General features: G+C 55.2%; 1 protein-coding gene across 4 annotated transcripts; it reads right to left on the bottom strand.

The window, feature by feature from the left end:
• Window positions 1-157: 157 nt before the first annotated feature.
• Window positions 158-27,714, bottom strand: SLC24A1 (solute carrier family 24 member 1). Of its 4 annotated transcripts, XM_062206151.1 has the most exons (10): window positions 25,807-27,714; window positions 15,489-15,542; window positions 14,198-14,306; window positions 10,067-10,150; window positions 9,101-9,192; window positions 4,580-4,814; window positions 4,146-4,456; window positions 3,362-3,451; window positions 2,517-2,683; window positions 158-1,592 (listed from the first exon to the last, which is right to left on the bottom strand). In XM_062206151.1, exons 1-10 carry the CDS (start codon window positions 27,706-27,708, stop codon window positions 1,343-1,345), a joined length of 3,294 nt encoding a protein of 1,097 aa, XP_062062135.1. In that variant the 5' UTR covers window positions 27,709-27,714; the 3' UTR covers window positions 158-1,342. The 4 variants fall into 4 exon arrangements, with proteins under 4 accessions (XP_062062135.1, XP_062062137.1, XP_062062136.1 ...); XM_062206153.1 differs by lacking the exon at window positions 3,362-3,451; XM_062206152.1 differs by lacking the exon at window positions 15,489-15,542.

The raw sequence follows: 27,714 nt of genomic DNA, 5'->3' as shown, positions 1-27,714 counted from the left end.
TAAAGGCAAGATAGATACGAGCCATCCATGTTTGCTAAGTAAAATACTACTGGGACTCATAATTTGTTGAAATTTAATAAAAATTATTTCCAAGACTGAGAATCCTGGAGTAATGAGGCAATTAAATTAACCAGATCATCTTAAAAGATATAGCCCTTCAACACCAAAATTACTGATTTTTCCCCACATCTGTCCTGCCATCTTGTCTTCAGTGAATCATTCTTGCATTGGTGCGGTGATTAAAGCCCTGGTTACCATTAACACCTGCAGTCACCTAAGTTCCTTTTTCTCTAGAAACAATAACAAAACTGTTCCATTTCTAATGTGTCCCCTAACTTGATGCTGGTAAGAGCAGCAAGCAGAGGTATTTAAGATACAAGCACATCAAATGCCACATAAAACATTGAGCCACAGAAGTGTTGAAAATACTGGTGTCCTTTACACTAGCTGTCTGGGAAGTGGTAATACTCTTCTTCTCACTATGTTGTCGCTGTGTTAAGGATTTTTGGATTTTTCTCCTTGTTATCACCTTAAAATCCACTTAGAAACCACACAAGCAGTCTTCCGGCTTTATAATCCTATACAAGTTGACATGCAAAAATAGCATTGCCTCACTGGGTGTCTTAATTTCTAAGCCAGTTTCACTCTGCTGATTCTGGGCTTTTTCCTTCCCTAATCTCCACGCATTCCAACTCAAGGGCAAATTACACATGTTCATTTCTCAGAAATGCAACAAGAGCTAGTGTAGTCTTTTTAAGCTAGAAAATCTGCCGGCTGTTTCACTGGACTGTGAAGTGGAGTGATAATTGATTCTTGTTATGCTTCCTTTTTTCCTTTAGCCTTAGCCCCTTAAACTCAAAAACTGAACCTGTAGTGATCAGAAAGTTGAGAGAACCTCACATTTGAATAGGAGAAGAGGGGATACCTCATCGAGATCTGTGCTTGGGCGTAGGCGCCACGAGTGTGAGTTTCAGACCACATGTGCATCTTTGGGCCAGCAGCTTTTCAGGAACGACCAGGGACTGAGAGCATGGAGCTTGTCTTCCTGCTGCTATGCCTGTCCCAACCCGCACCCCAATTAGAGCTCAAATTAGAAAACCCTCTGCCTCCAGGGATCCTTCAGCCTTCCCGTGATAGCTGTGTGCACGAGTCAGGGGTAGGAACGCAGCCCCTGCAGAGTTGCGAGTGTTTCCGAGGAGAAAGCTTCGTCCCAGATCACATTCACGTCAGAGGTTCTGGGCCGCTCAGTTCACTGTCCTGCATTGAGTTCACTCTTTCATTAATGAGACAAGAGGTACGATAACTTCTGGCATGGGCTTCTGATCCACGACCAGAGTCAGCCTCAGACAGACACGGGACAGGATATGATCCGGTCTTCTAACATCACGCTGATGATCAGGAACACGAAGTAAAGGAGGAACATCGTGAAGCCCAGGATCTTGTTCATTTTCCACTTGCACGATGCGATGGAAGAGATCACAAACAGCAGCATGAGAAAAAGCAAAACAATTGCACAGAACAAGCCATTGCTGCTGACGGGAACAGGCTGTAATCCATTGATAAGAGAGAAAAGCAGCCAAGGAACAGGCAAGCTGCAAGATTGAAAAAACACTGTGAATATTCCTCAGGTTTGTAATTAGCCCATATACATGGTTAGTAACTTATCATTTGCAAAAACATGTATTTTTCTACCAGCGAGGTAGGGAAAAAAGCAATGAAGTAGAATAGAAATTTTCCCCATTTCAGGGATGAGGAAACCAAGGTTCATGGAAATTGAATTACTTGCCCAGAGACACAGCTAGTACCTGGAGAGCCAAGATTCACCTGAATTGTTCTGGGTTTGAGCTTTTCTTTTCCTGCATATTTAATGATTTCCATATGACTTACCCAAGTCAGCGGATCCATGACTTTAATGTCTGTGTTTTCATAAGGCTACCCCGGGATAAGGTTTCTTTAAATTCCTCAGTGACCAGGGCCCTCCATGCCTTTCTCCTGCTCCATACACACACACACACACAAATTCAAATTAAGGGAAACAAATCCAGGGCATGACTAGGGAAATAAGAAAAGCCAGGTGCTCTGCCCTGACATGCACACCTGGAAGGTTGGGGGCGGTGGGGCCCAGAAGATGTGCGTTGGCCTGAACGAGAATTTTCTTTTCTAAGCCTCTGCACTAGCAGGGCAAACACAAAGGAGTAGGAATATCAAGAAGTGAAATTAAGCCTGGCTCCTTCAACCCAGCCTCCATAACTCTGAAGCTCTGTGGTTGTGTTTGGTAACGGAATGGAAGGAACTTGACTTTTCAATTCATCTGTAAGTTCTAGTGAGGTTTCAGGCTGCACTTCACTTCTGTGATCCCATGGGGCTGTGACAGGAGGGCACTTTGTTGCCTGTAGAAGCTAACAATATGAAAACCCTTTGTTCGATGTATACCGAGAAAACCAGTGAGCAGAGCCAACGCGGTATGTGTTTCCAGCCACACTTAACATGCCTTGGAAAGTAATATCGCCACTCACCCCACGGTGATGTCAAATATGTTACTGCCCACAGAGCTTGACACAGCCATGTCTCCCAGGCCTTTCCGAGCGACGATCACGCTGGTGATGAGGTCGGGAATGGACGTGCCTGCGGCCAGGATTGTCAAGCCCATAATCTCTTCAGAGATTCCTATTGTTTCACCAACCTAGTAAAAACAGGCGTGAGAAGCCACGACAACAGCAGGTGAAAAACCCGAGACTGTTTCACAGCCCCAACCACAGCCGCTTTGTACGAACTAAACACCTTCCAAGGAGCTCAGTCCCGGCTAGTGAGGGAGTAGGTCAGCCCCAGAGAGGCTCTAAATGCTTTCCATGATAGCAGATGTGCCTGTCTGACACCTCTGCCTTCCTCTAAAGAACCGCTCTCGTGCTCGTGTCAGCATCTGCGTTGTCAGAAACATGGAGCTGCCGGCTCCCAGGGCCCAAGAGCACAGCACCAGCCCTGCCCGCGGCCTGTCACCCCCAGTCCCGGCTCCGCCCACTTCAGTGTTCAGGCAGAACACAAGGGCCGTGGATGCCAGGGAGCAGGCGGAGGTGAGCAGGCTCTCAAGGCTAGGGAAGGGTTGGAGGACTTGGCAGAGAAAGCAGGGCGTGAGGCCAAGGGGCAGCTGGGATCCAGATGTGAAGGGCTTTCTGGGTCACGCGAGGCAGCGTGACTTCTCTAAGGTGGAAAAGCCACTGCCTCCTTTGGGACTGAAAGTCTCCTAAGTCTTTACCAGCTGCACAGAAACTGCACACGTCCCCTTGGTCCTGGGTGTCCCTGGGTGCCCGGAACTCCTCAGGGGAAACCGTGTCCACAGGATTCTGTTGCTGCGGGCACTCACCTGGTGAGCCCACCACACCATGAGGTATGAGAACATGGCTATCCATATGATGGATCCCAGGAAGGTGATGACGAAAAACTTCCTAGACTCCTGTTGGAAGAGAAATAAGTGGCAGAAGCTGAAGGGCTCTGGCCCTTCTGAGGGAGCCCCAGAGTCCGTGACAAGTCCGGGTGGAAGTGATGGGGAGGTCTGAGACTTCCAAGCCAAGGCTGTCGAGATGAGTGGGAAAAGAAGGGTTGGAAGGTGGGAGGGTTGCCAGGGGGTGCTTGGCCGTCACCAAACAGGAGAGCTATTTGCTTGCCCTAGAGCCAGCCCCATCTAGACGCTGGGTTTGGCATTTGCAAACTGCCCTGCCCCTCTGTGGACCCAGAGACAGAACGTGGACCACCCTGGATGGAGTACATCGGTCAGACCGTTCCCTGTGAACAGGAATGTTGGGGAGGAGCAGTTAGCACCCTGGTTTTCAAAACACCCTGCAGACTATGGAGGAGGTTCCGTGGTGTCACTCCCGGTGACAGGAAGCGCGGGTGGGAGTGAAGAGGGAGGAGTCCACCCTGCTTGCAGTGTACTTCTGCAAGGCACAGGGAAGGCGGGGCCGGCGCCCAGCCATCAGTGCGGGCTCCGCTGGGCTCAGGGGCCCTCCAGGTGTGCGGACTCATGCCAGATCCCAGTGGAGGGGCCCTGCCTAGCTGCTGCCTTCCCTCCCCCTCCACCTCGCTGGGTGCCTAGAGACCCCACAGCCCCTCTGGGGCACACAGCCTGAGGTACAGCTGGACACACTCGCCTGCCTCCGGACGTCCGGCACCGTCAGCCACAGCGGGAACACGATGGGCAAGAGGAAGAGGTAAATGGCCTGCTTCTGCCTGGTCTCAGGCCAGTCCAGGGACAGAGGTTCCTCATTTCCCTCCTCCTCTTCCTCCTCCTCCTCGTCCTCCTCCTCTTCCTCCTCCTCATCCTCCTCCTCCTCCTCCTCTTCACTGTCACCTCCATCACCTCCTCCATCGCCGTCTGTACCTTTCTCATCACTTTTGGCTTCGCCCTGGTGTCCGGCATTGGCTTCCTGGCATCCGGTCTCCCCCTCGTCACCATCTCGGGCTTGCACTTCCTCTTTGCCATCACCTTGGCTGGGCTCTGTGCTTCCTGCCTGGGCTTCACCTTCACCTTCACCTCCACCTCCACCTCCGGGTCCGTCTCCTCCTCCGCCTGCCTCTGTGCCACCTTCGCTGTCTGTCTGAGCTTCACCTTCACCTTCACCTTCACCTCCACCTCCAGGTCCGTCTCCTCCTCCGCCTGCCTCCATGCCACCTCCACACACGCTGCCTCCTGCCTCAGTCCCGCCTTCGCCGTCTGCCTGAGCTTCACCTCCACTCTTCTCTCCGGTTTCCCCTTCCCCAGGAGCTGCGCCCTCTTCCCCTGCTGTTTGGCCTGCGTTCTCAGCTTGTGCCACGTCCTCCTGCAAGGCAAAGCCAACACATTATCATGCGAGAATGGCCCGCCTGCCCTCCTTCGCCACTTCTCCCATCTCCCAGTTGCTGTTCTCCGACTGTGTCTGAAAACTTCAGTTTGAGGAGAAAACTCGTGCAATTATGGAGCAACATTCCCACCACGACCCTTGCACCCGGTGGAGCCCTCGCCACCCAAAGCAGCGTCTGTCATCTTTGCCAGCTCCAGATCTCTGCCGAAGTCCCCCCTTGGCGTCTAGGTTTTGTCTTTGAAGCCGCGTCGGACGAGCCTTCCACAGGATGGCCCTCTTCCCCGGAGTCAAGGCTCCAGGATCCCGCCATCACTGTCCCGGGCTGTGCGCCGCAGACCTCTCCCCGTTGTAGTGAATTCCTCCTTACTAGCTTATGTTCCACGAGGAAGCCTCCAAAACTGAACACAGACCTTGCAGAGTGGAACAGGACTGTCCCCTCCACACTTTGCTCCATTCGTGTCACCTGCTATGGCATCCTAATCGTTTGCTGGTCATAACGTTGCTGAGTCTACCCACACTCCTAAAGTGTGCGTTCCTTTATATGCGTAGAATAAGGGCGATGCTTGCGGGCTTTATGTGCCAGGCACCGTGCTAAGTGGTTCCATAGTAACAGCTAGTACTTACTATGTTTCGTGAGTCAACAATGATTAAGAAAGAAGTATGCCCATCTTACAGACGGAGAAACTAGGATAATGAGAAGTTACATATTGTGCCCATGGTCCACACACTATGGAAGTGATGAAGCTGGGATTCGAACACAGGCCAGCTCTCAGCCTTTTAGCCACCAGCTTCCCCGCTTTACAAATGCCAGGCCTGAAATACATCTCTGGGTCCTAGACCTGGTAGCCTGGAGAGATTATTAGAAATAAGGACTTCCTGATTGAATTCCAATCTCTGGAATTGGAAGCCCGGAATCTGTATTTTAACAAGCTCCCAAGTGCAGACCAGTGTTTGGGACTGTCCCCATGCACACACTACAGTCACTAAAGGCCCTCAGATTAGGCACCCATGATGGTCTAGTCCCTTGGGCAACTGACACTGGGCTGTGTGCTCATGGAGTACATATGTCACCTGTGGCAAGTGTCATGCTACTGGCAACCCCTGCAGGGTGTTTGGCGATTCTCAGCTCCACTGCCTATCCATATTAAAATCAATGGGGGGAGGGGGCCGCTGTGGCAAAGCGGGTAAAGCTGCTGCCTGCAGCACCGGCATCCCACATAGGCACCAGTTCAAGACCCAGCTGCTCCACTCCCGATCCAGCTCTCTGCTATGGTCTGGGAAAGCAGTAGAGGATGATCCAAGTCCTTGGATCCCTTCTGGGAGACCCAGAAGAAGCTCCTGGCTCCAAGCTTTGGATCAGCCCAGGTCTGGCTGTTGCAGCCATTTGGGAGTGAACCAGCAGATGGAAGATCTCTCTCTCTCTAACTCTGCCCTTCAAATAAATAAATCTTTTTAAAAAAATCAGTGAGGGGCTTTGAAAACTATTTATGCCCAAGGACCCACCCCAGATATTTTTATTTAAGTGGTAGAGAGCTAGGCCTAGAGTTGTTTTTTTTTTTTTTTTTTAAGTTTCTCCAAATTACTGAAATATGCAGCTAAGATCAGGAACCACTGCTGAAGAAGTCTAATAGTATCTGGTGGAGGGGCCGGTGCTGTGGCGTAGCCGGCAAAGCCGCTACCTGCAGTGCCGGCATCCCACATGGGCGCCAGTTCAAGACCCGGCTGCTCCACTTCCGATCTAGCTCTCTGCTGTGGCCTGGGAAAGCAGTAGAAGATGGCCAAGTCCTTGGGTCCCTGCACCCACGTGGGAGACTCGGAAGAAGCTCCTGGCTCCTGGCTTCGGATCGGGGCAGCTCTGGCCATTGCAGCCAGCTGGGGAGTAAACCAGCGGATGGAAAACTCTCTCTCTCTCTCTCTCTCTCTACCTCTCTACCTCTCTACCTCTCTGTCTGTTCTCTCTGTGTGTAACTCTGACTTTCAAATCAATAATTAAATCTTTAAAAAAAAAAAAAAAAACAGTATCTGGTGGAGTTGTGCTTTGAGCTGGGAATGCAGAGAGAGGATTCTAGTTCAAACCCGTCCTGCCCTCCCTGCTCACCGAGGGAAGAAGACTCCAGAGCGGATGCCACGTCGTTTACATGGACAGGTCTGGGAACGTCTGCCCAGCCTGCGGTCTCTTCTCTGAGGACTGTCACCCTAACAGTTGCAGCTGAACAGGTGGCTCCCCACTTCCACGATGGAGTCAAAGCACCCCACTGCACCCAGGCCACAGCTGCTTAGACACAAGCTGGCCCCTTGACCTGAAGAGCAGGAAGCAGTAACTGGCTGAGGCCCCTGTGATCTGCAGAACCGAAGTGGCTTAGGGCTGTGTGCTAATGAGGAAAACAAATGAAGCCAGGGTGGGGAGGAGGAGCCACTGGGGTCCCAGATGCCTTCTCGGGCCTGGACAAAGCTTCACCTCCTGTGCCAGGTCCACGACGGCCCTCTGTATCCTCTGAGTCCCTTGTCATGGAGTGGCTGCCATGAGCCTCCCGAGTGTACTCCCGGCACCACACAGAGACCCAGAGTTGCAGACTTAAGACTGAGCTACACTGCCATTCTGCTGGGCATGGAATAAAAACAAGCAGGGTACCAATGCCATCTTACTAGTCAAAGTGATCAGTTTTGGTTCCTAATTGATCTAATGATATGATTAAGTGTCAAAAGGATCACATAAACAAGACAAGTGTCTGCTAATAATAACTGATAGAATTAAAAAGGAGAGAATGATCCAGCATGGGAAGCGGGATACACAGCAGACTCATAGAATGGCAAATGCCCTAAACAGCACTCTGGCCTCAGAATCAGCCCTTAAGGCATTCAGGTCTGGCTAGAAAGCCCATGAGAGCATTTCAGGCATGGAAAGCCAAGACACTGTGACCAAAAAAAAAAAAAAAAAAAAGACCTAAATGAAAGATCTCTGTGAGTGAGATCCTGGTGGAAAGAACGGGCCATCAAAGAAGTAGGTACCTTTCTCTGAAGGGAGGAGAGAACTTCCACTTTGATTATGGCCTTGTCTAAATAAGGTCGGAGTTTATGGACTCAAGAGGCTTCCATAGCCTTGGCAGCTTGACAAGAGCCTCGGGTGACTACTGACGTCATAAATAAGAGTGTAAGTTGTTAAATCAACAACGGGAGTTAGTGTACTTGCTCCCCATGTAGGACCTCTGTCCTTAATGTGTTGTACTATGTGAATTAACTACTACTCAAACAGTACTTTACACTTTGTGTATCTGTGTGGGTGCAAACTGTTGAAATCTTTACTTAGTATATACCAAGTTGATCTTCTGTATATAAAGATAATTGAAAACAAATCTTGATGAAGAATGGGATAGGAGAGGGAGTAGGAGATGGGATGGTTGCGGGTGGGAGGGAGGTTATGGCGGGGGGGGGGGGGGGGGGAGCCGCTATAATCCAAAAGTTGTACTTTCAAAATTTATATTTATTAAAAGTTTAAAGAAAAAATAAAAATATGGTAGAGAAAAACAAACAACGAAAAAAAAACAAGCAGGGACAGGGCTCTGTGTCCACTCTCTGCCACGCAGCCCGTGGGGTGCAGCCGTGTGGCAGGCACTACGCTTCCCTCCGCAGGCGAGAGAGGACTCGGGCTTAGAGCCCGCCCTCAGGCGTCGCGCTAAGGAGGCCACGACAAGGCAGGTCATGATGAGAACCCTGAGACCGGAGCAAAGCAGCATGGGCGTTCAGATGGGGGGTGGAGCTTCCGGGTCAAGGGGCATTTATGCTGGCCTGAAGGGGTGCAGCGAGGGGAGGCTCTCTGAAAGGCATTCCAGGGAGCCAAGGCCTGCAGGGTCCGCGGGCATGGAGATGAGAGATCCCGGCTGGCCTGAGCACGGTGGACAAAGAGGCCTTGAGGCCATGAAGACAGAGCAGGGCCCGGACTGAAGGCCCCGCAGACGAGGCGAGGAGCCTGCCCAAGTGCAGCAGCAGGCAATGTCGTGCCCAGAAAGTGCGGCGGCCTCCACCCCACAACAGCCCGCTGGCTGCCGGCCGCCTGGTGCCCTGGAGCTATCTGGCCTCTCTGGCCCCCAGCCGCCGACAGTCCCAGCAATACTCCTGTGTTCTTAGAGCGCATGACAGCTCACCCCGCCACGGTGCCACAGTGAACGGACTGGCAGCGCTCGCCGCGGAGGGATGAGCCTCAGGTCCCCCGGGAGGAAGGGGCTGGGGCCAGCGAGTCCTCCACCTGTGCAGAGGCTGGTGCCTACCTGGCTGCCAGGCTCCTCTTCCTCCTGTCCCTGGACCTCCGGAGGGGGCGCTGGTGTGACTGTGACCGCAGGGAGCTCCGCCGGCTCCTCCTCTTTAAAGGAAAACGTGTGTTAGGTCAGAAGAGAGGACCGGGTTCCGTGCCAGCGACTACGGGGCTGCTGGGCTTCAGGGAATCAGGAGGGCTGGGGGCGGATTGTGTCTGCAGGAAAAGGAAGATGTGACGTGCGTGGTGAATGGCCTGCTACCGCGATCACTGCGGGTGACAGGGCCGGTGGGCAGTGGCTGTCTTTGCTCCCTGTATTCACAGACGTCTGCATCTCGGCCCTTGTGGCCGTGGCTCCCCTGAGCAGCCTGAGTGATGGAACAGGGAGAGGCCTGGGCGCCCAGCACTCGGGGTGGGGCTTCTGGGGAGGATCCTGCTGGTTTCAAAGGCAGCAGCCACAACGCCTGGGAACAGGACTGCGGCAAGGAGGCTCGGAGAGTGGAGAGCTGCTTGGGTACAGTGCTCTCACTTCCTGGCTCTGGGACTCTGGGCAAGTCCCTTGGCCTCTCGCAGCCTCTGGGGAGCATGCTGGACCTCGCAGGTGGCCTGGACAGCCTGGTGCCCTTACAGAGCTCACGTGGCAGCCGCAATCCTCCCACTGCCCCAGTCCCGGCTGCTCCCCAGGTGCTAGACTTCTGTCCCGCAGCCCTGGTGGCCGACCCTCACTGAGCAGAGCCTGTCCTCAGAGCAGTCAGCAGCAACAGGGGCCTTGGGAGGAGTGACAGGAAGAGGAAACAGTCCAGCAGAGTCTCCTTAGGGAGGCACCTCGCCTACCCCATCTGAGCAAAGTGCAGATGGAGCTGCAGGGGGCGCTCTCGGGAGGAGGAGGCCCCGGGGGAGGTGGCCTGGGGAGCAGCATCCCGGCTCAGGAGGGGAGCGGGCAGCAGGAGGAAACGCGCCCGCCGTGTGGCCATCCTCTCACCTTCGGGTTTGCTCTCTGCTTTGGCCTGGGGTGGGGCCCGGGCCTCCTGATTCAAGCTCTCCTCCTTCTCCTTGGAGAGGCGGGCTGCGGAGCAGAAAGGAAACACATCTTATCTGGGACCATGATACCATCCCTGCCATATCTGGGACCGTGGTACCATCCCTGCCATATCTGGGACCGTGGTACCATCCCTGCCATATCTGGGACCGTGATACCATCCCTGCCATATCTGGGACCGTGATACCATCCCTGCCATATCTGGGACCGTAGTACCATCCCTGCCATATCTGGGACCGTGATACCATCCCTGCCATATCTGGGACCGTGGTACCATCCCTGCCATATCTGGGACCGTGGTACCATCCCTGCCATATCTGGGACCGTGGTACCATCCCTGCCATATCTGGGACCGTGGTACCATCCTGCCATATCTGGGACCGTGGTACCATCCCTGCCATATCTGGGACCGTGGTACCATCCCTGCCATATCTGGGACCGTGGTACCATCCCTGCCATATCTGGGACCGTGGTACCATCCCTGCCATATCTGGGACCGTGGTACCATCCCTGCCATATCTGGGACCGTGGTACCATCCCTGCCATGCCCTTTCGCTGAGGACGTTGAGCGGAGCAGCCAGAGCGACACAAGTGGGTGAGGACATGGGAGTCACCATGTCTGGCTTCTGATCCTCCCAGGGCTAGGGAGCCATGGTGCCCGATTCCCAGACTTGACCCTTAGACTCCCTGCACTGCCATTAACAGGCTGTGACCGTGAGCAAGTCACTTGCCATCTCTGGCAAATTGACGTGGTTGGACTCAGGAGCAACAAATATGATTTCTTTCCTTTATGAGCGCGAGTGATGGCTGCTTCCGTGCTGAACTGACAAGATTCTGATCCAAGCTTGGAAGGGCGTGACAAGCAGCAGCACTGATCAGCGGGGTCCGCGGTGGGCTATTCTTGCCGCCCTCCAAGGAGCTGATCTGCAAAGTCCTGTGTAGCACAGCTGTCCGTGAATCTGCCTGCAGCTTTGCTCCAGGGGCCTGCTGGTGACCGTGAGCCTACCTTCACAGGCTGTTCCCCAGCAAACCCTCAGTCCTCTCTGACCCCAGGAACCTGGAGCCCAGGAGGGGCTCCCCTCCAGAGCCCTGAGCCCTGACCCACAGAGCGGAGCATGCACAGACAGGGCTGCCTGGGTCTCCAGGCAAGAAGAATGGGGAGGGCCACTCTCTCAGCCAGGCCACATGCCCAGGGCTTTCTGTCTGTCATCGCAAAGTGGGAGAGAGAGGAGAGACAGAGATGCGGGGACGTAGTGTCCTCACGGCTGCACAGCCCGGGGGAAGGGGGCAGCGGCTCGACTGAAAGAACAAAGCGCCGCCAGGGATCGATCCCGGCTTCCAGGCCGCTCTGCCCCGTGAGCACTGGGCGACTCCAGGAAGCCCGCGTGCCCCCTGACCTCAGTGTCTCTTCTCGAGAAAGGCGACACCGTGACACGCAGCACTCCCGTGAGGGTCCATTAGACAAGATGTTCGCAGGGGCTCAGGCAGCTGCCAAGGGCTCCCCCGTCTTGTGTCGGCATGGACTCTCCTGCCTTTGAATCCTTGTCCCTCGCCGCAGAGCGTGGACCTCACTGCAGGGCCCTTAGCGTCTCTGTACTCAGGGTTTTTTTTTTTGTTTTGTTTTTTTGTTTTTTTGACAGGCAGAGTGGACAGTGAGAGAGAGAGACAGAGAGAAAGGTCTTCCTTTGCCGTTGGTTCACCCTCCAATGGCCGCATCACGCTGATCCGATCGCAGGAGCCAGGTGCTTCTCCTGGTCTCCCATGCAGGTGCAGGGCCCAAGCACTTGGGCCATCCTCCACTGCCTTCCCGGGCCAAACAGAGAGCTGGCCTGGAAGAGGGGCAACCGGGATAGCATCCGGTGCCCCGACCGGGACTAGAACCCAGTGTGCCAGCGCCACAAGGCGGAGGATTAGCCTAGTGAGCCGCAGCGCCAGCATGTACTCAGGTTCTTCACCTGAACATTCTGCAGTTGTCAACAGATCAAATTCATGAATGTGCTTAACCCAGTGCCTGGCAGCAAAGAGTCAATGCAAGTTTTCACCGGAACGGCCACAGCCACCATGATGCTTGCTGGCCAGTTGACATCAGCGGCCGAGAGCGGCTGCCCTACCCAGGAAGGCCCCTTGTTCCCGAGCACCTGCGTCAGGTCTCCCCCCAGGCCCTTACACAGATGGCAGAGAGGAACCTGAGAAGGTGCAATCGGGCGGCTGGGCAGCAAAGCCGCTGCCTTCGAAGGGCAGGAAACAAACAGGCCTGGAGTCCCCCTCGCCCCGTCTCCCAAACCCTCGCCGGCAGCCTGCGCCCAGCAGAGCCACACACCGCACGGGCCTGCTTCCTTCACCCCCACCACCCTGCACCCATGCCCTTCACAGAGCACTGCAGTCCTGCTGAGCACCACGGAGCTGGGGCTCCCCAGACTCCAGGCCCGGCACCAAGGGATTCTGTCGGCACTGGGCTGCAGGGTGCTGGTGAGAAAAACCAAGCTTTCCTCACACCCTCACCACAGCCACCGAGGAGGGCGGGCCAGCTGTGGGCCCCCCTGCCCCCCACTCTCTCACGCACACCAGAGGTGAGGGCCCTGGAAAGCTCTCCCCGGAGCAGGGGAGAGCTCCAAGCACAGGCAACGACTCTGCTGCGCGAGGAGGAATCCCCGGGCAGCCTTGCGGAAAGGCGTGGAACACAGCGTGGGAACAAAGGGTCTCCCCGGAGCTCCTCCCAGATGGAGTCTTGGGTGGAAAGTCAGGGCGCTCTCTGGGCCGGACCGCACCCCAGGGCACGCCTGCAGGCTGTCACCACGAGGGCCACCTCGGCCCCCCTCCACCCCACCGCACCCCCGTGCACTGGGCTTCCCTGGGGTGACCTGGTGGCGTCCAGTGCTTGTTCCCTCATGTGGCCTTTCCCCTCTCCCTCTCTCTGTGCAGCCGGATCATCTCCTTAGCATCAATCTCCTCTGACCTCGCCCGGCCTGCACATCACATAATCCTGTTAGGACAAGTAGGCCAGCTGGCGGCTGCTGCGGCTCTGGGCTTTCTCTTCAGGGCTCGGCTGGCACCATGACTCCTCTGCAAGTGGCCAAGCTGCCGCCACGGGCGCAGGCCGGGTGCGCCCACCCCTGCCAGCCAGGAGCCGCCCGGTGCTGCGGCCTGCGCTCTGTGACCACCGAGGGCCTCTTTCTGGAGCTGACACTCAGGGCGTTGAGGAATTTCCGGAACCACCCCCCACCCCCAGCCCGCACCCCCTACCCCCGTACAATATGCGTGCGCTGGTTTTAAACACCTGGCAGCCCAGGCTGCCCCTGAGGCCCCTACATTGGTGCCAACCGGATGGTCAGCTAGGGTCATCCCTGTGGCTCATGGGCCCTCCTGCCCAGGCTTTCCTGAGGGGCCTCGTGCCTGGGCCCCAGCGAGGCGGGGCCCAAGGAGAGCAGGAGGAGGCCGGCAGAGGCCTCAGATGCATGCTGGGTGGCTCTCGGCAGGGTGGGTGGTGAGTCGCGAGCACCTCCATCATCTGTCAAGGGGGACATCAGCCCCTGGTGCGCGGGGGACCTTGACCTTTCCTCACCACCCCCCCCAAGTGTCCTGGCAGCTCCCAGAGTTCTTGGCTGGGGGAGGGGAATTCCTAGCCGAATGTGGAGCAGCGGGAAGGACCACTCGGGGCCTCTGGGCTGTGAGGCCCCGGGGCAGGGCCCCCAGAAGCAGCCCTGGCCAGTCAGCACCCCTCCCTGGCTGGAGTCTCTGCGGGACACTGGGGCCGACTCGTGGGCAGGCAACTGTGCCGGGAACTCTGAGGACAGTCCCAACACCCACTCATGGCTGACCTGCAGGTGAGCCCCTTCACTCGCAGGGAGGGGTGCCGAGGCAGGGAAGTCGTGGGGTGTGGGTACCTGCCCACTTCAGCCTCCATGTTCCAAGTATCCCGCTCTCAGGGAGTGCCCGGGGCCCCATCTCGCGGACTGCCTGGCTTTTACCAGGCTCTGCTAACTCTCTCTCCCCACCACCAACCTGCTGCATTGCAGCTCTGCAGGGAGAAGGAGCGGACGGGGCAGAGCACGTGGGTCGGGGGGCCTTGCTTACCTTCCCCCATGGGGTCCAGGCTGTGGATCATGAGCTGGTAGATGGTGCTGCGGATCGTGCTGTTGTGCAGAGAAGCCGAGCTGCTCCCTCGGGTCAGCATGGACGGGAGCTGGGCAAGGGGAAAGCCGCAGGCCTCAGCGGGTCCCTGCCTGAGCCAGGGGAGGGGCCGCACAAGGGCCTCCCTGCCCTTGCCTCTTTCCCATAGAGATCATGGAGAACCTCCCCTCTTTCTTTGCCTCCAGCCAGGAGAGTCCCCCTGTGTACTCAGCGGTCCCCGGGGTCTCCACAAGGAGCCAGCAGACCACGTGCACCAGGGACTGCACGCTGGCCAGGGTGTGCACCTCCTACAAGGGCGCCTCACACCACACAGACCCACTGCATGTGACCAGCCCCACAGGGCCAGCCCCACTGGCACACCCCCAGGGAGAAGCGAGGCTGTGGTACCATCCATGGAAAAGGCAACGATAACTCAAGGAAGCTCACGCAGGGAGGAAATCAAAGTGTTGGCCCAGCACCCAAGTCTTCCAGGTCCCAAGCTCACATGTATCTGCACTGCACGGGGACACACACACTGTTCAGACACACACACTTATCATACACACTGTACAGACACACACACTGTACGGGCACACACACTTATCCACAGTGACTCGTGGAGAAATCTCAGCTGATTTACAGGGGACCATCCAAAGCCAACCCCTGGGCACCTGCTCCACCCTCCCCCTCCTCTCACCTCCCGCCCCTCCGGCCCTCTGGAGCTGAACTCCTCTGCCATCTAGTGGCCGTGGTGACACAGAACTTCCAAACCAACCGGACATTATCTTGGCACAGAGGCTGGGCCCCAGGCTCTCCTGTCAGAGTTCCCCACAATTCTCCCCAGACACTCTGCACGCCAGCCAGCTAAGACATGGTTTTCTGGAAACCGCAGCCCCCTACCCGCTCCCATGCTCTCCCTGTCTTTCCCTCGGTGCCTGGGCATTCCAAAGCCATGGAATTTAAATCAAGCAATCACACGATGTGTGAGCTGTACACCAGGGCTTGAGTTCATCTGGTCTGGTCACTTCACAGACGCAGAGCCTGAGGCCCCAGGTCACTCAGCAAGCCGTGACATTGCAGACTTCCTCCTGAACGAGCACTGGAGGTGAGAGTCCCACGCTGGCAGCGCTCTCAGGAGCTTCCCAGGCCTGGCCACGGCCGGGGCCCCCAGGATGCGACACCGCTACCCCCAGCGTCACACCCTGCGTCTGTGGCCAGCTGCTGAGAGCCTGCAGTGGCCCCATCAGGCACCCACCTTCAGCTTCTTGTTATCCTGTGGCTCATCCACCGCATCGGCCCCATCGCCCGGCTGCAAACAGGGACAGGAGTCACCAGAAGTGGAGGAGAAAGTCGCCCTCTTTGTCCCTACCTCCCCCTCTCTCCAGGGGAATCCTCAGGTTGGGACACAGAAACACGCCCACGGAGAACCGGGTCTCAGCAGGCGTGTTTAGCCGCCCAGCCCCGCCATGCGCGCTGCACCTGCGTGCCTCGCTCCTGCCAGGCTGGCTCAGCAACAGCACTGACTTTCCGGGCCTCTTCACCCCAGGGCTCTCTTCCCCTGCCTCCAGGGGGGGTTGGGGGGGGGCTCTGTGCAGGGCTCTGCCACAGTCCCCTCTGCTTTCCCTCATAGCACGTCCTCCGGTTTCCTTGTGTGTGTTCACACACACAGAGGTTGACGGCCCCTAGCATCCGGAAGGCAGGCAGACACCACTGAGCTGTCGCAGGCTCGGCAATCACTGTCCTCTAAATAAACTTAAGCTACTCCAACACTGTCGCTTTGTCCACGCCTGTTCCAATGCCTAAAATGTCTTCTCCATTCCTCTGCACTTTGCTTTTTTCCGGAAAATCCAGGGTGAATTCCTGCGGTTTTCCCAAATGTCCCCTTCTACCGCCATCCCACCTGCACTCCCGCTCACTACGATACGGCTCCCCTGGAACGCTGTGTGACAGCAGTGGGCACCCAGTGTGACACTAAAACGTGCCTGTGCAACCAGACAGGGACTGGTGTCTCGGGGCAGCTGTGGGGCAGGCCTGGGCCCCTCCCAGATGCAGCAGCAGCCAGCCCTCCATGCTCCGGGTCTGCTGTGTGCACAGCGAGTTCACACTTCGCATTCACAGCCTTGTAATGCCATTCGTCCTTAAAGACAAATCACCGTGTAATCTGTCATACAGGAGGCATGCGGTGAGCTGGCAATACAGTCCTCCATGTCCTCTGTGTCCTGGACACAGCAGGTACTCAGGAAAGGTGAGTTCCGTGAGTGCACGCCGCCAGGTGGCCTCTGGCGCTCTCTGGACCTCCCATGGCTTCCCTGCCCCCAGGCCTCCATGGCTGAAGCAGAACGGGACTTGCTATGCTCCTCTCTCTTCAGCTTTGCTGTTGGTTCACCCTCTAATGGCCACTGTGGCCAGCACGTGCACTGATCCGAAGCCAGGAGCCAGGTGCTTCTCCTGGTCTCCCATGGGGTGCAGGGCCCAAGTACTTGGGCCATCCTCCACTGCACTCCCAGGCCACAGCAGAGAGCTGGACGGGAGGAGGGCAACCGGGACAGGATCCGGCACCCTGACCGGGACTAGAACCCTGGGTGCCGGCGCCGCAAGGCAGAGGATTAGCCTATTGAGCCGCGGCGCCGCCTCGATGCACCCACTATTTCTTTGGCACTATGCTGATGCTTTAGAGATACAGAGAGGTTTAGCATGCGGTTCTCTGTCTGGAATTGAGGCCGATGCTAACCTAGATGCCGGATGCATGGAAGGAGAGGCATTGATAAAGGTGCTGTGCTGGGCAAGTGTGGGACTGGGGTGAACTCTAAAGGACTGCTCAGATACACGCTGAATGAATGCACATCAGATGAGTGACACAGAGCAGAAATAAGCGCTCTGAACAGCAAGGGGCACTGGGCATTGTAACAAACCCTCCCACACACACCTGTCAGTGTGGTGCGACACAGGAGGCCACAGCACCAACCCCCACTGGCCGGCAGCCTCACTGTTCGTCACGCCCAACCTTCACCCAACGAGTTCTTGTTAGAAGGCAGGAATTGGGCAGGGCCAGGCTACCCTGTGGGATGGTTGGTTCTGTCCACAGAGGGACAAGAGAGACTGATCTTTGTCCCATGGTGCACACCCCCAAAGACTTCTCTGCCCTTCAGAACCACTCAAACCAGTGCACTCCTCTGGGGTCTGTGTGTGTGTGTGTGTGTGTTCATGCAGCAGTCTCTCCCTTACCATGGTTTCAGTCTCTGTGGTTTGTTACCCTTGATCAACCAGGGTCTGAAAATGTTAAATGGAAACTTCCAGAAATGGATAATTCCCAGATTTAAAATCTTGTGCCATTCTGACGAGTGCGCTGAAATCTTGCACCATCCCACTCTGTCCCGCCTGGGGTGTGAGTGACCCTTAGTCCAGTGCACCCACACTGCAGACGCTGCCCCTCCATCGGCTGGTTAGTAGCCACCTTGGTTATTAGATCAGATCAAGAACTTTGGTGCTTATGGCCCCAAAATGCAAGAAGAGTGATGCTTACAATGCAAGTGCTATATAGAGAGGGGCCAGTGACATCTAAGGTTTCAGGCATCCGCTGAGCGTCCTGGAACACGTCCCCTGCAGATAAGGGGGGACTGGCCTGTGTGTGTGCACACGTGAGTGTGTGTGCACACGTGATGCGCATGTATGTGTGTGCTGAATGCCCACAACAGCCTAACTGGACTCTGCTTCTCTTCTGCTACAATTCATTCTCCGAACAGCTGTTAGGGAGTCGCCATTTAAACGGGATTCTCATTATGTTATTCCCTGTGGAGCTTCAAATAAGATCCAGACTCCGCATCTGACCCATGCTCCCGCGCTCCTTCCTCCCCTGGGGCACCCTTCACCACGCTTCCTCTGACGCGCTCTCCACTCCAGCTCCACCCTTCCCTCTAACGCATCAAGTTCTGTCCCAGCTCTGAGCCTTCGCAGGTCTATTCCTTCACCCAGGAATCCTTGCCCATGGAACATGGGATGATTTTCCTCCTCGTCCCTATACTCCTCTGAGAAGCCTCCCCTGGGGGCAGGCACTTGGCACCGATGCCCGTATCAACAGCGCCTGGAGTCCAGCCCTGCCTCTTCTTCCAATCCAGCTTCCTGCTAATGCACACCCTGGGAGGCAGCAGGTGATGGCTCAAGTACTTGGGGCCCTGCCAGCTACATGGGAAACCTGGATGGAGCTCCTGGCTCCTGGCTTTGGCTTGGCCCAGGCCTGGCTGTTGCAGGCATTTGGGGATGACCCAGTGGGTGGGAGCTGTCTGTCTGTTAGTCTGTGTATGTGTGTGTGTCTCTCTCTGCCTTTCAAATAAAGTGAAAATTATAAATAAAAATGTTTATAAAGTAAGTCCTTCCTGTTCTTGCTTGCTAAAGGGACTGCTGCCTCCAGTCCCTCTATGCCACACACACTGTTTCTCTCATTCAGCACTGTCACATCCTGAACTTATCTTCTTAGTTCATGTTATTTATTTATAGTAGGCATGCCCATTCCCCACACTGACAAACTTCCTGCTTTATATTGCCAATAAATTCAGGTGGCAGAACACATAGAAACCTTGCTATTCTTTTTGGAATACTATGAACAACTAACTTCCTATTTAATCCCATCAGATGCACTAGGAGAAAATATTGTGTTGTGGGAACGCACACAAAAATCTCCCCCTACAAGCTTACACACATCCACAAAAACAGGCTGGTGGCCTAGGCGTGGTCAGGTGTTTGAGCTTTGCTGTGAATGTTTGTTTCTCACACATCCATTTTGTCATCTGCTAGCACCCATTAGCAGGTGAGTGCTGAAAGCTTAAGAAAATTATAGGAGGAAAAGAAACCTTAACATTGAGAATTCTACTCTCACTATCTTTTCCTGACAATTGGAGTGAAACCGGCTACTGTTCAAGAAACAGAAGGAGGGGACCCCTCTGCCCAGTCCAGGATAGGTCCTATGGGAGCAGCATGGATTCCCTGGAGCTGAGAATGGGCAGTGGGGCTTCCTGTCCACAGCTGCCACCCCGCACTCCCCAGCCTCCGGGAACACACATAGCAGGCAGCTGGCTCTACAGGCTGCTGACAGGAGTCCTTGGGGGCCGGCGCTGTGGCATAGCAAGTAAAGCTGCAGCCTACAGTGCTGGCATCCCATATGGGCGCCGGTTCAAGTCCCAGCTGCTCCTCTTCCAATCCAGCTCTCTGCTATTGCCCAGGAAAGCGTGGGAGATGGCCCAAGTCCTTGGGTCCCTGCACCTGCTTGGGAGACCCAGAAGAAGCTCCTGGCTCCTGGCTTCTAATTGGCCCAGCTCCAGCCATTGTGACCATTTGGGAAGTGAACCAGCAGATAGAAGACACCTCTCTCTCTCTCTGTCTCTCTGTCTCTCTCTCTCTTTCTAGCTCTGCCTTTGGAAGGAAGGAAGGTAGGAAGGAAGGAAGGAGTTTTTGGGATAAATCTGTCAACACTGACAAGGATAGGGAGGACCAGTCCCTAAGGAGGTTTGTCCACTTGGGGTCTTGCTGGTTGATTGACTAAAAAAATATTCTACAAAGAAGAAAATAGCCTCGACTGCATTCAGGGAAGAATGGAAGGATTTTCCCCGAGTTTCACATTCCGAGGTACGCCTAGGGGCAGAATGTGGGCGTGGGGCTTCCCAAGGAGCCTGGAGAAGGCTCGTTCTCTGCCTTGCAGCCCCCCTTGCCGCTGGTACGCTCTGGGGCTGCCATGCCCATCACACAGCTCGTGCAGGTGCTGGGCTCTTCCTGGCTAATCATAAGACTCTGTATAAAGAAGGGCCCCCCAACTGGGCAGGCCCAGGGCATGTCAGAGTGTCCAGGTTCGAGTCTTGGTTCCCCTCCAGCTTCCTGCTAATGCACACACTTGGAGGCAGCAGGTGATGGCTCAAGTAGTTGAGTCCCTGCCATCCATGAAGGAGACCTGGGTTGAGTTCCTAGCTCCCAATTTCAGCCTGGGCCAGCCCTGGTCTTTCAAATACCAACAAGGCGTTTCAGCCAGCCTCGTGCCTCCACCTCGCCCCCTGTTGGCTTTCTCTGACTACGCATGATCAAAACAGGTCCAAGATTCATTTTTGACCTGAGTAAATATATTTAGAGCTTTTAAACAGAGTATAAAATCTCAAAGAGCGCTGAGTTAGACTGCATTGGTAACTATATTTATATTTGCCATTTCCTTACCGGGGTCATAAAAGGCACCCTCAAGCCAACATATGTCAACTTGACACTGTTGTCTGCAGTGTTTGTATTTTTTTTTAGCCAGTAACAAAAGAGAGACTCTGTAATACAGAACCTAAGTCTGTGTTTGACACCAAGTCATTGGTCTTTTTCTAGAAACGCTCTTCAGTGAGTGCTGATTAGAGTCAGCTCCTGTATTCCTGATCCTGGACACTCCGGGCAGGGCGAAAGGCAGCAGACTCCAGCTGGGAAGCCCATCCGGGAACGCGGGAACGTGGGAACGGCCAGCGACTCTTCAGTAAGAGAAGGGATCGTTCTCTGCCGTCTGTGTGTCAAGGAAGAGAACGCCTAGCGCGTGCTGCTCTCGGAGAAACACCTGCGCTGCTCCCCGTTGTTGGTTTATCTGGCTGCTCTCAGCCTGAGCGACAGGCTGCGTGCTTGCGGCAGGAACCTCACGGCGGCAAAGGGTAAAAGATGCGCCATCCAGCCTGTACAGGAAGGCCTTGCCGGCTCCTGCCTCAGTCCATCCCCCTCGCGTTGCCGGGGAGCAGAGCCAGGGGTGACTCAGTAGGCTCGCTTCAGTTAGTGCTGTCTATGCCTGGCCCTGCGACCGGGGCACTGACTTGCCCAGGGCCGGAGGGGAGCTTAGCAGTGGCACCTGCGCTAGAACCCAGATAGAGTGACTGCATGTCCTCACTGCAGAACGGGGTGTGGGGGGTGGTTCTCTGCGTAGGACCTCATGAGAGATCAGTGAGACCGTGTGTGCCCGGAACAGGCCCTCCATAAGCATGGATACCCACCTCCACTCCTTTCTTTTTTTTTTTTTTTTTTTTTTTTTTTGACAGGCAGAGTGGACAGTGAGAGAGAGACAGAGAGAAAGGTCTTCCTTTTGCCGTTGGTTCACCCTCCAATGGCCGCCGCGGTAGCGCGCTGCGGCCGGCGCACCGCGCTGTTCCGATGGCAGGAGCCAGGTGCTTATCCTGGTCTCCCCTGGGGTGCAGAGCCCAAACACTTGGGCCATCCTCCACTGCACTCCCTGGCCACAGCAGAGAGCTGGCCTGGAAGAGGGGCAACCGGGACAGGATTGGTGCCCCGACCGGGACTAGAACCCGGTGTGCCGGCGCCGCAAGGCGGAGGATTAGCCTGTTGAGCCACGGCGCCGGCCACCTCCACTCCTTTCTATCGCTAAGCTCGCATCCCCCAGCTGTTAGCGTTCCAGACGCTGGGATCAGCCTTCTGGGGAATATAAACAGCGTTTCCCCATTTAGTGGCTAGCTTGAGCCTGATGTCGTGGCTGCCCCCTCTATGTGGCACGCCGGGCTGGCAACAGAGGGAGGGGCCGGTCAGGGTGTCTTTCCCGCTTCTGTTTCTTTGCAGTGAAGAGCTGGCCTGTGCTGCCCTCAGCTCTGTGGCCCTGCGATTTCTTCTCCCCGGCTCTGCCCGTTGGCCCCTACCACTGTCTTGCAGCTGTGACCCAGCCTCCCTGGCCACCTGCCTTCCCAAGGCGATGTGCTAAGAAAGGACTCACTGGTGGGGAGAGGTGTGACCCAGTAGGTGGCAGTGGGTGTTTGGGCAAGGTGTGTCCATTTTCATAGGTAAAATACTAAAGATGACTGCAGACTTACATTAAGCCATAAAAATTTTTTAAAAAATTAAAATCAGCATGGTTTACTAGATCAAAGGTTAGATTTCTGTAGAATTGCTTCATAAATTCAAAACAGAATGGCTTGCCCCCCCAGTCTGTCAATGACATACGTGATGACTTATTTTCCCCTCAGCAGGTCATAAGTCCGAGCCAGCCAGGCACAGCTGTGAAGGTACAGTAAAGGCTCTGAGAAGCCCGGGGTGGGCCCCATGGCACAGCAGGGCGAGCTGCTGCATCCCGTATCTGAGTGACAGTTTGAGTCCTGGCTCCTCCCCTCCTCATCCAGCTCCTGAGTAGACAGCGGATGAGGGCTCCAGTACTTGGGTTCCCGCCGCCCACATGGGAGACCTGGATGCAGTTCCTGGCTTCTGGTTTTGGCTGGCCCAGCCCTAGGTGTTGCAGGTATTTAGGGAGTAAACCAGCAGAATGAAGAGTCATTCTTTCTCCCTCTCTCTCTCTCCCTGCCTTTCAAATCTTCAACTAAAAAACCCTCCAAATCCACAATAGTTAAAAAACTATTTGAGAAGCAGAGAGGCAGAGTGAGAGAGACAAACAGCGCTCCCCTTCTGCCTGCTCCCCAGATGCTCACACCAGCCTCTGGCTGGAATCCAAGCCAGCCAGAAGCTGGGAACTCAACCCAGGTCTCCCAGTGCAGGGCAGGGGTGGGAGGCAGGCTCCACTTCCTTGAGTCATCACCGTGGTCTCCCAGGGGCTGCATTAGCAGAGATCTGGAGTCAGGAGTGAAGCCGGGGGACATCGGCTTTTAACCATTAGGCCCAACACCTGCCCTGGACTAATCTTTAGAAGAGAGTCGTTAGTGCCGAAAGTCCTAACTGCAGGCTCTTAATTTTAAATAAATACAGATTTATAGTTTCAAGAACAGGACAGGCCAGTAATTGAACACACTTTCTAACAAATAATACTGCCAGCTCAAAATCCTACTTGATCTGTTTCAATAAATAGATGAGACCAGAGTTGTAATCAGCACCCTGCTTGCTGGCTGGCAAACAGCGGCCAGTAAGACCCTTGAAGAGCCTCTTAAGTCGGCTACACATCCTCTTTTGAAATCACAACTATGCTTCATTTTCTTGGCAAGCTTTTTTTTTAAAATGTATTTGAGAGGCAGAGAGAAAGACAGACAGACAGACAGAAAATAGACACAGAGCTCCCATGTACTCCCCATGACACTCCCCAAATGCCCACAACAGCTGGTTCTAGGCTGGGCTGACTCCAGAAGCTGAGAACTCAATCCAGGTCTTTCACATGGGTGGCAGAAACCCAAGGACTTGGATCATCACCACTACCTCCCAGAGCCTGCACTAGCAGGAAGCTGGAGTCGGGAGCAGACCTGGGCAGGCGCTCTGATGTGGGGCTGAGCATCCTAAACAGCATCTGAACCCTTCCCACCCACATCCCCAGGCCCCTTTTCTTAAAACCATTTGAGAAGCAGAGATGGAGAGCACAGACTTTGCTTTGAGGATCTAGCTCTGATGAAATGGGAAATTCTGAATTTTTAAGTTTCAATAAAGGCAGGGCACTCTGAAGGACCAGAAGGCAAGGCAGAGGCATTCTGGAAACTATTGGCCACGCGTACAAGGGGGTCTTCAGCAAGGACACGAAAATGTGCATGTTATGAAAAAAGCTATGCATAGATTTCAAAAACTTTTTCGAGCCAACATGAACATTTTTTAGTTCCATCTTCCATGAATTTTTCCAAGCCCCGAGGAGCAGGGCAGGGCAGCAGGGCCACCCCCTGAGCAAGGCCTGCCCTGAGAACCTCATCAGGAAGCCCCCCCCCCCCCAGCCCACTTCCTCATTTTGAGCTGTGCAGCGCTGACCCTCCCTTTCTCTGCCTTGGGCTTTGTGGAGCAGCAGGGCGGTGGGAAATGCGCTGAATGTGGGGTTAGGGGACCGTGTTCTCGGGCTGTCCTCCTGGCTGTAGGACCCAGGGTGGGACATTTGTCCTTTCTGGGCCAGCAGTAAATGAGGCAAAAGGAGCTTGTCTGACCACTGCTGTGCTGGACCCTGCCGGCAGGCCATCGCCAAGGGCTGTTAGTGTTAGCACCACTGGACCCTGCCATCTCCCTAGAGAAAGGAAGGCACCTGGCAAAGGTCGCACGGCTAACTGAGGGAACCAAAGGTGAAGGGGGTGAGAACTCGGTGTCCTGGCCCTCAGTTCTGCACTCTGGCCAGAATGCCATGTGGTCTCAAAACTTCTAAAGCAGGGTGGGCATTCGGTCCTGCAGTTAAACCACCAGTTGGGATGCACACATCCCATAACAGAGTGCTGGGTTCAAGTCCCTTTTTCATTCCTGATTCCAGCTTCCTGTTATGCACCCATGTGGGAGACCCGGAAGAAACTCCTGGCTCCTGGCTTCAGATCGGCGCAGCTCCAGCCGTTGCAGCCATCTGGAGAGTGAACCAGTGGATGGAAGACCTCTCTCTCTGTAACTCTGTCTTTCAAATAAATAAAATAAATCTTTAAAAAAAAAAATGTACACCCTGGGAGACAGCAGGTGATGGCTCAAGTTGTTGGGTCCCTGCCATGTAGGAGACCTGGACCGAGATCCTGGCTCCCAGCTTTGGCCTAAGCCTCAGCTGTTGCCGGCACTTGGGGAATGAACCAGCAGAGAGGCTCACTCGCTATCTCTCTCTTTCCCTCTCCCACCTGGCCCTTTGTATGTCTGGCCGTGTGTGTGTGTGTGTGTGCCTCTCAAATAAAAAGAAAAAGTCTAGAGGAAATGCACTTAACCTCCCTGGCCTAATGTACTCTCAAATGTTGCTGAGTTCGGTCTCCATCCTGCTCACTCATCAGAACTGCTCTGGATTAAGTAGCTAAATCCTTCCACTGTTTGCACGCAAAATTCTACTCATTCTAGTGGCTTCTCTGAGACCTGAAACCGGCAGGCTGGGAGCCACCTCTGGCCTGAACTCACTCTTTGGGAGCAAGAAAGAAGAGGGCTCATGTCCCCTAGGGCACCCTCCCTTTGGAATCTCAAGGAACACAGAAGCTCGGGATGAATGCTCAGGGATCACTTCCTCCTTCAATCTCCTCTTCCAGGTCATCAAATCATCCAGTGAATCTAGCAGGAAAGTCCCTCCCAGGTTCAGAGAAGTTACTAGAAAAAAAATATCTGCTCTCCAGTCAGCACAGAGACAGGCCCTGCCCCAGGGCTTGTCACTGGAGGAGAGCGGCTCCTGTCTTCCCCAACATTTTAGAAACAAAACCAAATAAGCCCCTCCCTCCTCAGACTTCATCCAAGCCACCAGCAGCCCCTCCAAGTCTGGAATGTGAACAAAATGGATTAAATGACAGCGAGGGTGCCGGGTGAGCCCGGAACACCATGCACATAATGATCACTTTTCCCACCACACAAAGCCCAAATGTGATGTTATTTCCTAGGATCCAAGTCTGACCATCCTGGGTTCAAATCCTGGCTCCTCTACCTATTTGCAATGTGATTCCAAACAAGCGATGTAACTGCCTTAGGCCTCCGTTTCCTCCCCTGACGATGGGCATCGTGATATCAACCATTTTATAGGCTGATTAGGAGCACAGCCACAGACACATGTAGTGCCCAGGCACCCGTCTAGTGCTCAGGCACCCGTGTAGAGAACAGGCAGCCTGGAAGTGTTGGCCGCAAGGGAACCAGAGCACCCACCTCTGGCGGTCTGACCCAGCACCTTCTACTTCCCACCCCTCCACCCCAAAGGGACTAGAGAAGCCTGTCCTTACCTTGCTGAGGTCTCCCAGGGCCATGACCTTGGCCAGGGGCCTCTTGCTGAGCTGCTCCTTCACCCAGAGCTCTGTCTGCTTGTTCCACTTCATGGCGAATACGTAGAGGGCGTAGGCCAGCAGCAGCAGGAGGCTCTCCCACCAGGCAATGAGGCTGTCCAGGAAGAAGAGGATGAGCATCGACAGGTCCAGGATGTAGAAGGAGACATCGCGGAACAAGGGCCACCAGGTGAGGTTGAGGATCTCCCGGGAGAAGAGGGCGCAGGTGCCGATGACAAAGAGGATATTGAACACAGCAGAGCCCACGATGGTGCCGATGCCCACGTTGCTGTGGGAAATGAACACACCAATGAGGGAGGTGAAGAGCTCGGGGGCGGAGCCTCCAGCAGCCATGAATGTAGCACCTGCCACGTCCTCGGAGATCTGCAGCTTCTCTGTGATGACGCCCAGAGCTGGAACGAAGTACTCATCACACACGATGGCCAAGGCCACAAACACATACATCATGCCAAAGATATGCAGGACCACCCAGCCCTGCTGCCGCTCCTCCACGCTAAATAGGTCCGGGGGGTACTCTGCCTTGGAGTGGAGGTCTGGCCAGCCAGGGGGCTGTATGGAGGTGCTGGGACTGGGGGCCTCGGGGAGTAGCGCTGTTGTCAGGCCCAGGGAGGAGCTGGTGGGCACAGCTGGGGCTGACTCCACTACCACACAGTGACGGACCTGGGTGGTCGGATCTGCCCTGAGTTTGGGGGTTGCTGAGGTTCCAGGTGCTGTGGAAGCTTTCCTTGTCAGCCCCCTCACAGTGGTGGAGGTGGTCCTGATGGGGGGTGCACTTGTTCTGGGCATGGGATTCCTAACCCTCCAGGCAGCAGTGGAAGCCTCGGGGTCTGCTGGGCTGCTGCGGGTCATGGTGCTCACAGTCACTCGCTCCTCAGGGATGGCCAGGGAGTGCTCCCGGACTGTTCCCTGGGGAGTCGGGCTCTTCTTGCCCCCCAGCCTAAAGGGATCAGTTGCGCTGTTCTTTTCCACTCTTCTGGGGGTGGTTACGGGGTTTTTTTTTATTGTACTCCTTGGAGAAGTCAAGATGTTTGTGTCCACATCCTGCATCAGCAGAGCTGGGCTGTGCTCAGCCGTCTCCTTGAGAGCAATGCGGGTAGCTTCCTGCACTGTTCTCTCCGGAGGGCTGCTCTCCACTACCTTATTCGTTGCCGTAGTTTGGCTTTCTTTCACGGTTGTCCTGGAGGCAGTGGCGTGGCTGGTTCTCATCGTCACGAACGCAGATGGTGCCGAAGTGTGTGCCACTGCAGCAGGTGGGGGTGGGGTGTACCTCTTCACCATTCCCCTGGCTGGAGCAGGGCTGGAGCTCTTCACTTCTCGCTGGGGTGCTGGGGTATAACTTTTTACGGTTTGTCTACCTGAACTTGAGGTGTAGTGATGCAATTCTCTCCCGGGCGTTGACGGGATGTTTTCCTTTATTCTTTCTGTCCCTGCAGCTGTTGGGCTGGGATGATTCTCCTGAGTCGGAGTCGTCGGAGTGGTCTTGGCTGTGCGTCTGAGCATACTAGGGGTGCTCTCCATAGTTTGGCTAAGTGTTGCTGCTTCATCCCTGCCTGCCGTGGCTTGGGGTGCCAGCATCTTATCCTGCATTTCAGAGTCCGCTTCTGGAGGGTCCCTGCTCGCCACCATCACCCTGTCACTGGGAAAGTCCCTGCTGGCCAGCTTTACAGGCTGTTGGAAAGAAACGTCTGCCCATGGGGAGGGGAGGCCCCGAGGTCTCCTCAAGTGCTGATAGGTGGAACCAATGATCAACATCCCTAATAGGAAAAGGAGGCGACTCCAATGAAGCCGCCTCAGCCGGAGCAACCGCCTCTCCTGCGTCCCCATCCTGATCAGTTTCCCCATGGTGGT

The sequence above is a fragment of the Lepus europaeus genome, chromosome 11, assembly GCF_033115175.1.
Source record: "Lepus europaeus isolate LE1 chromosome 11, mLepTim1.pri, whole genome shotgun sequence".
Taxonomy (NCBI): domain Eukaryota; kingdom Metazoa; phylum Chordata; class Mammalia; order Lagomorpha; family Leporidae; genus Lepus; species Lepus europaeus.
The sequence above is the reverse complement of the archived record's forward strand: the minus strand, read 5'-3'. Positions and strand labels throughout refer to the sequence as shown.

What these genes read in the sequence shown, in the direction of transcription:
- SLC24A1 (XM_062206151.1), bottom strand. Translation starts at nt 27,708, where the DNA reads ATGGGGAAACTGATCAGGATGGGGACGCAGGAGAGGCGGTTGCTCCGG. An exon ending in CCTGGACCCCATGGGGGAAG is followed by an intron (nt 10,151 to 14,197) that starts GTAAGCAAGGCC and finishes TCTGCTCCGCAG; the next exon opens with CCCGCCTCTCCAAGGAGAAG. An exon ending in ATATTTGACATCACCGTGGG is followed by an intron (nt 1,593 to 2,516) that starts GTGAGTGGCGAT and finishes TCAATCTTGCAG; the next exon opens with CTTGCCTGTTCCTTGGCTGC.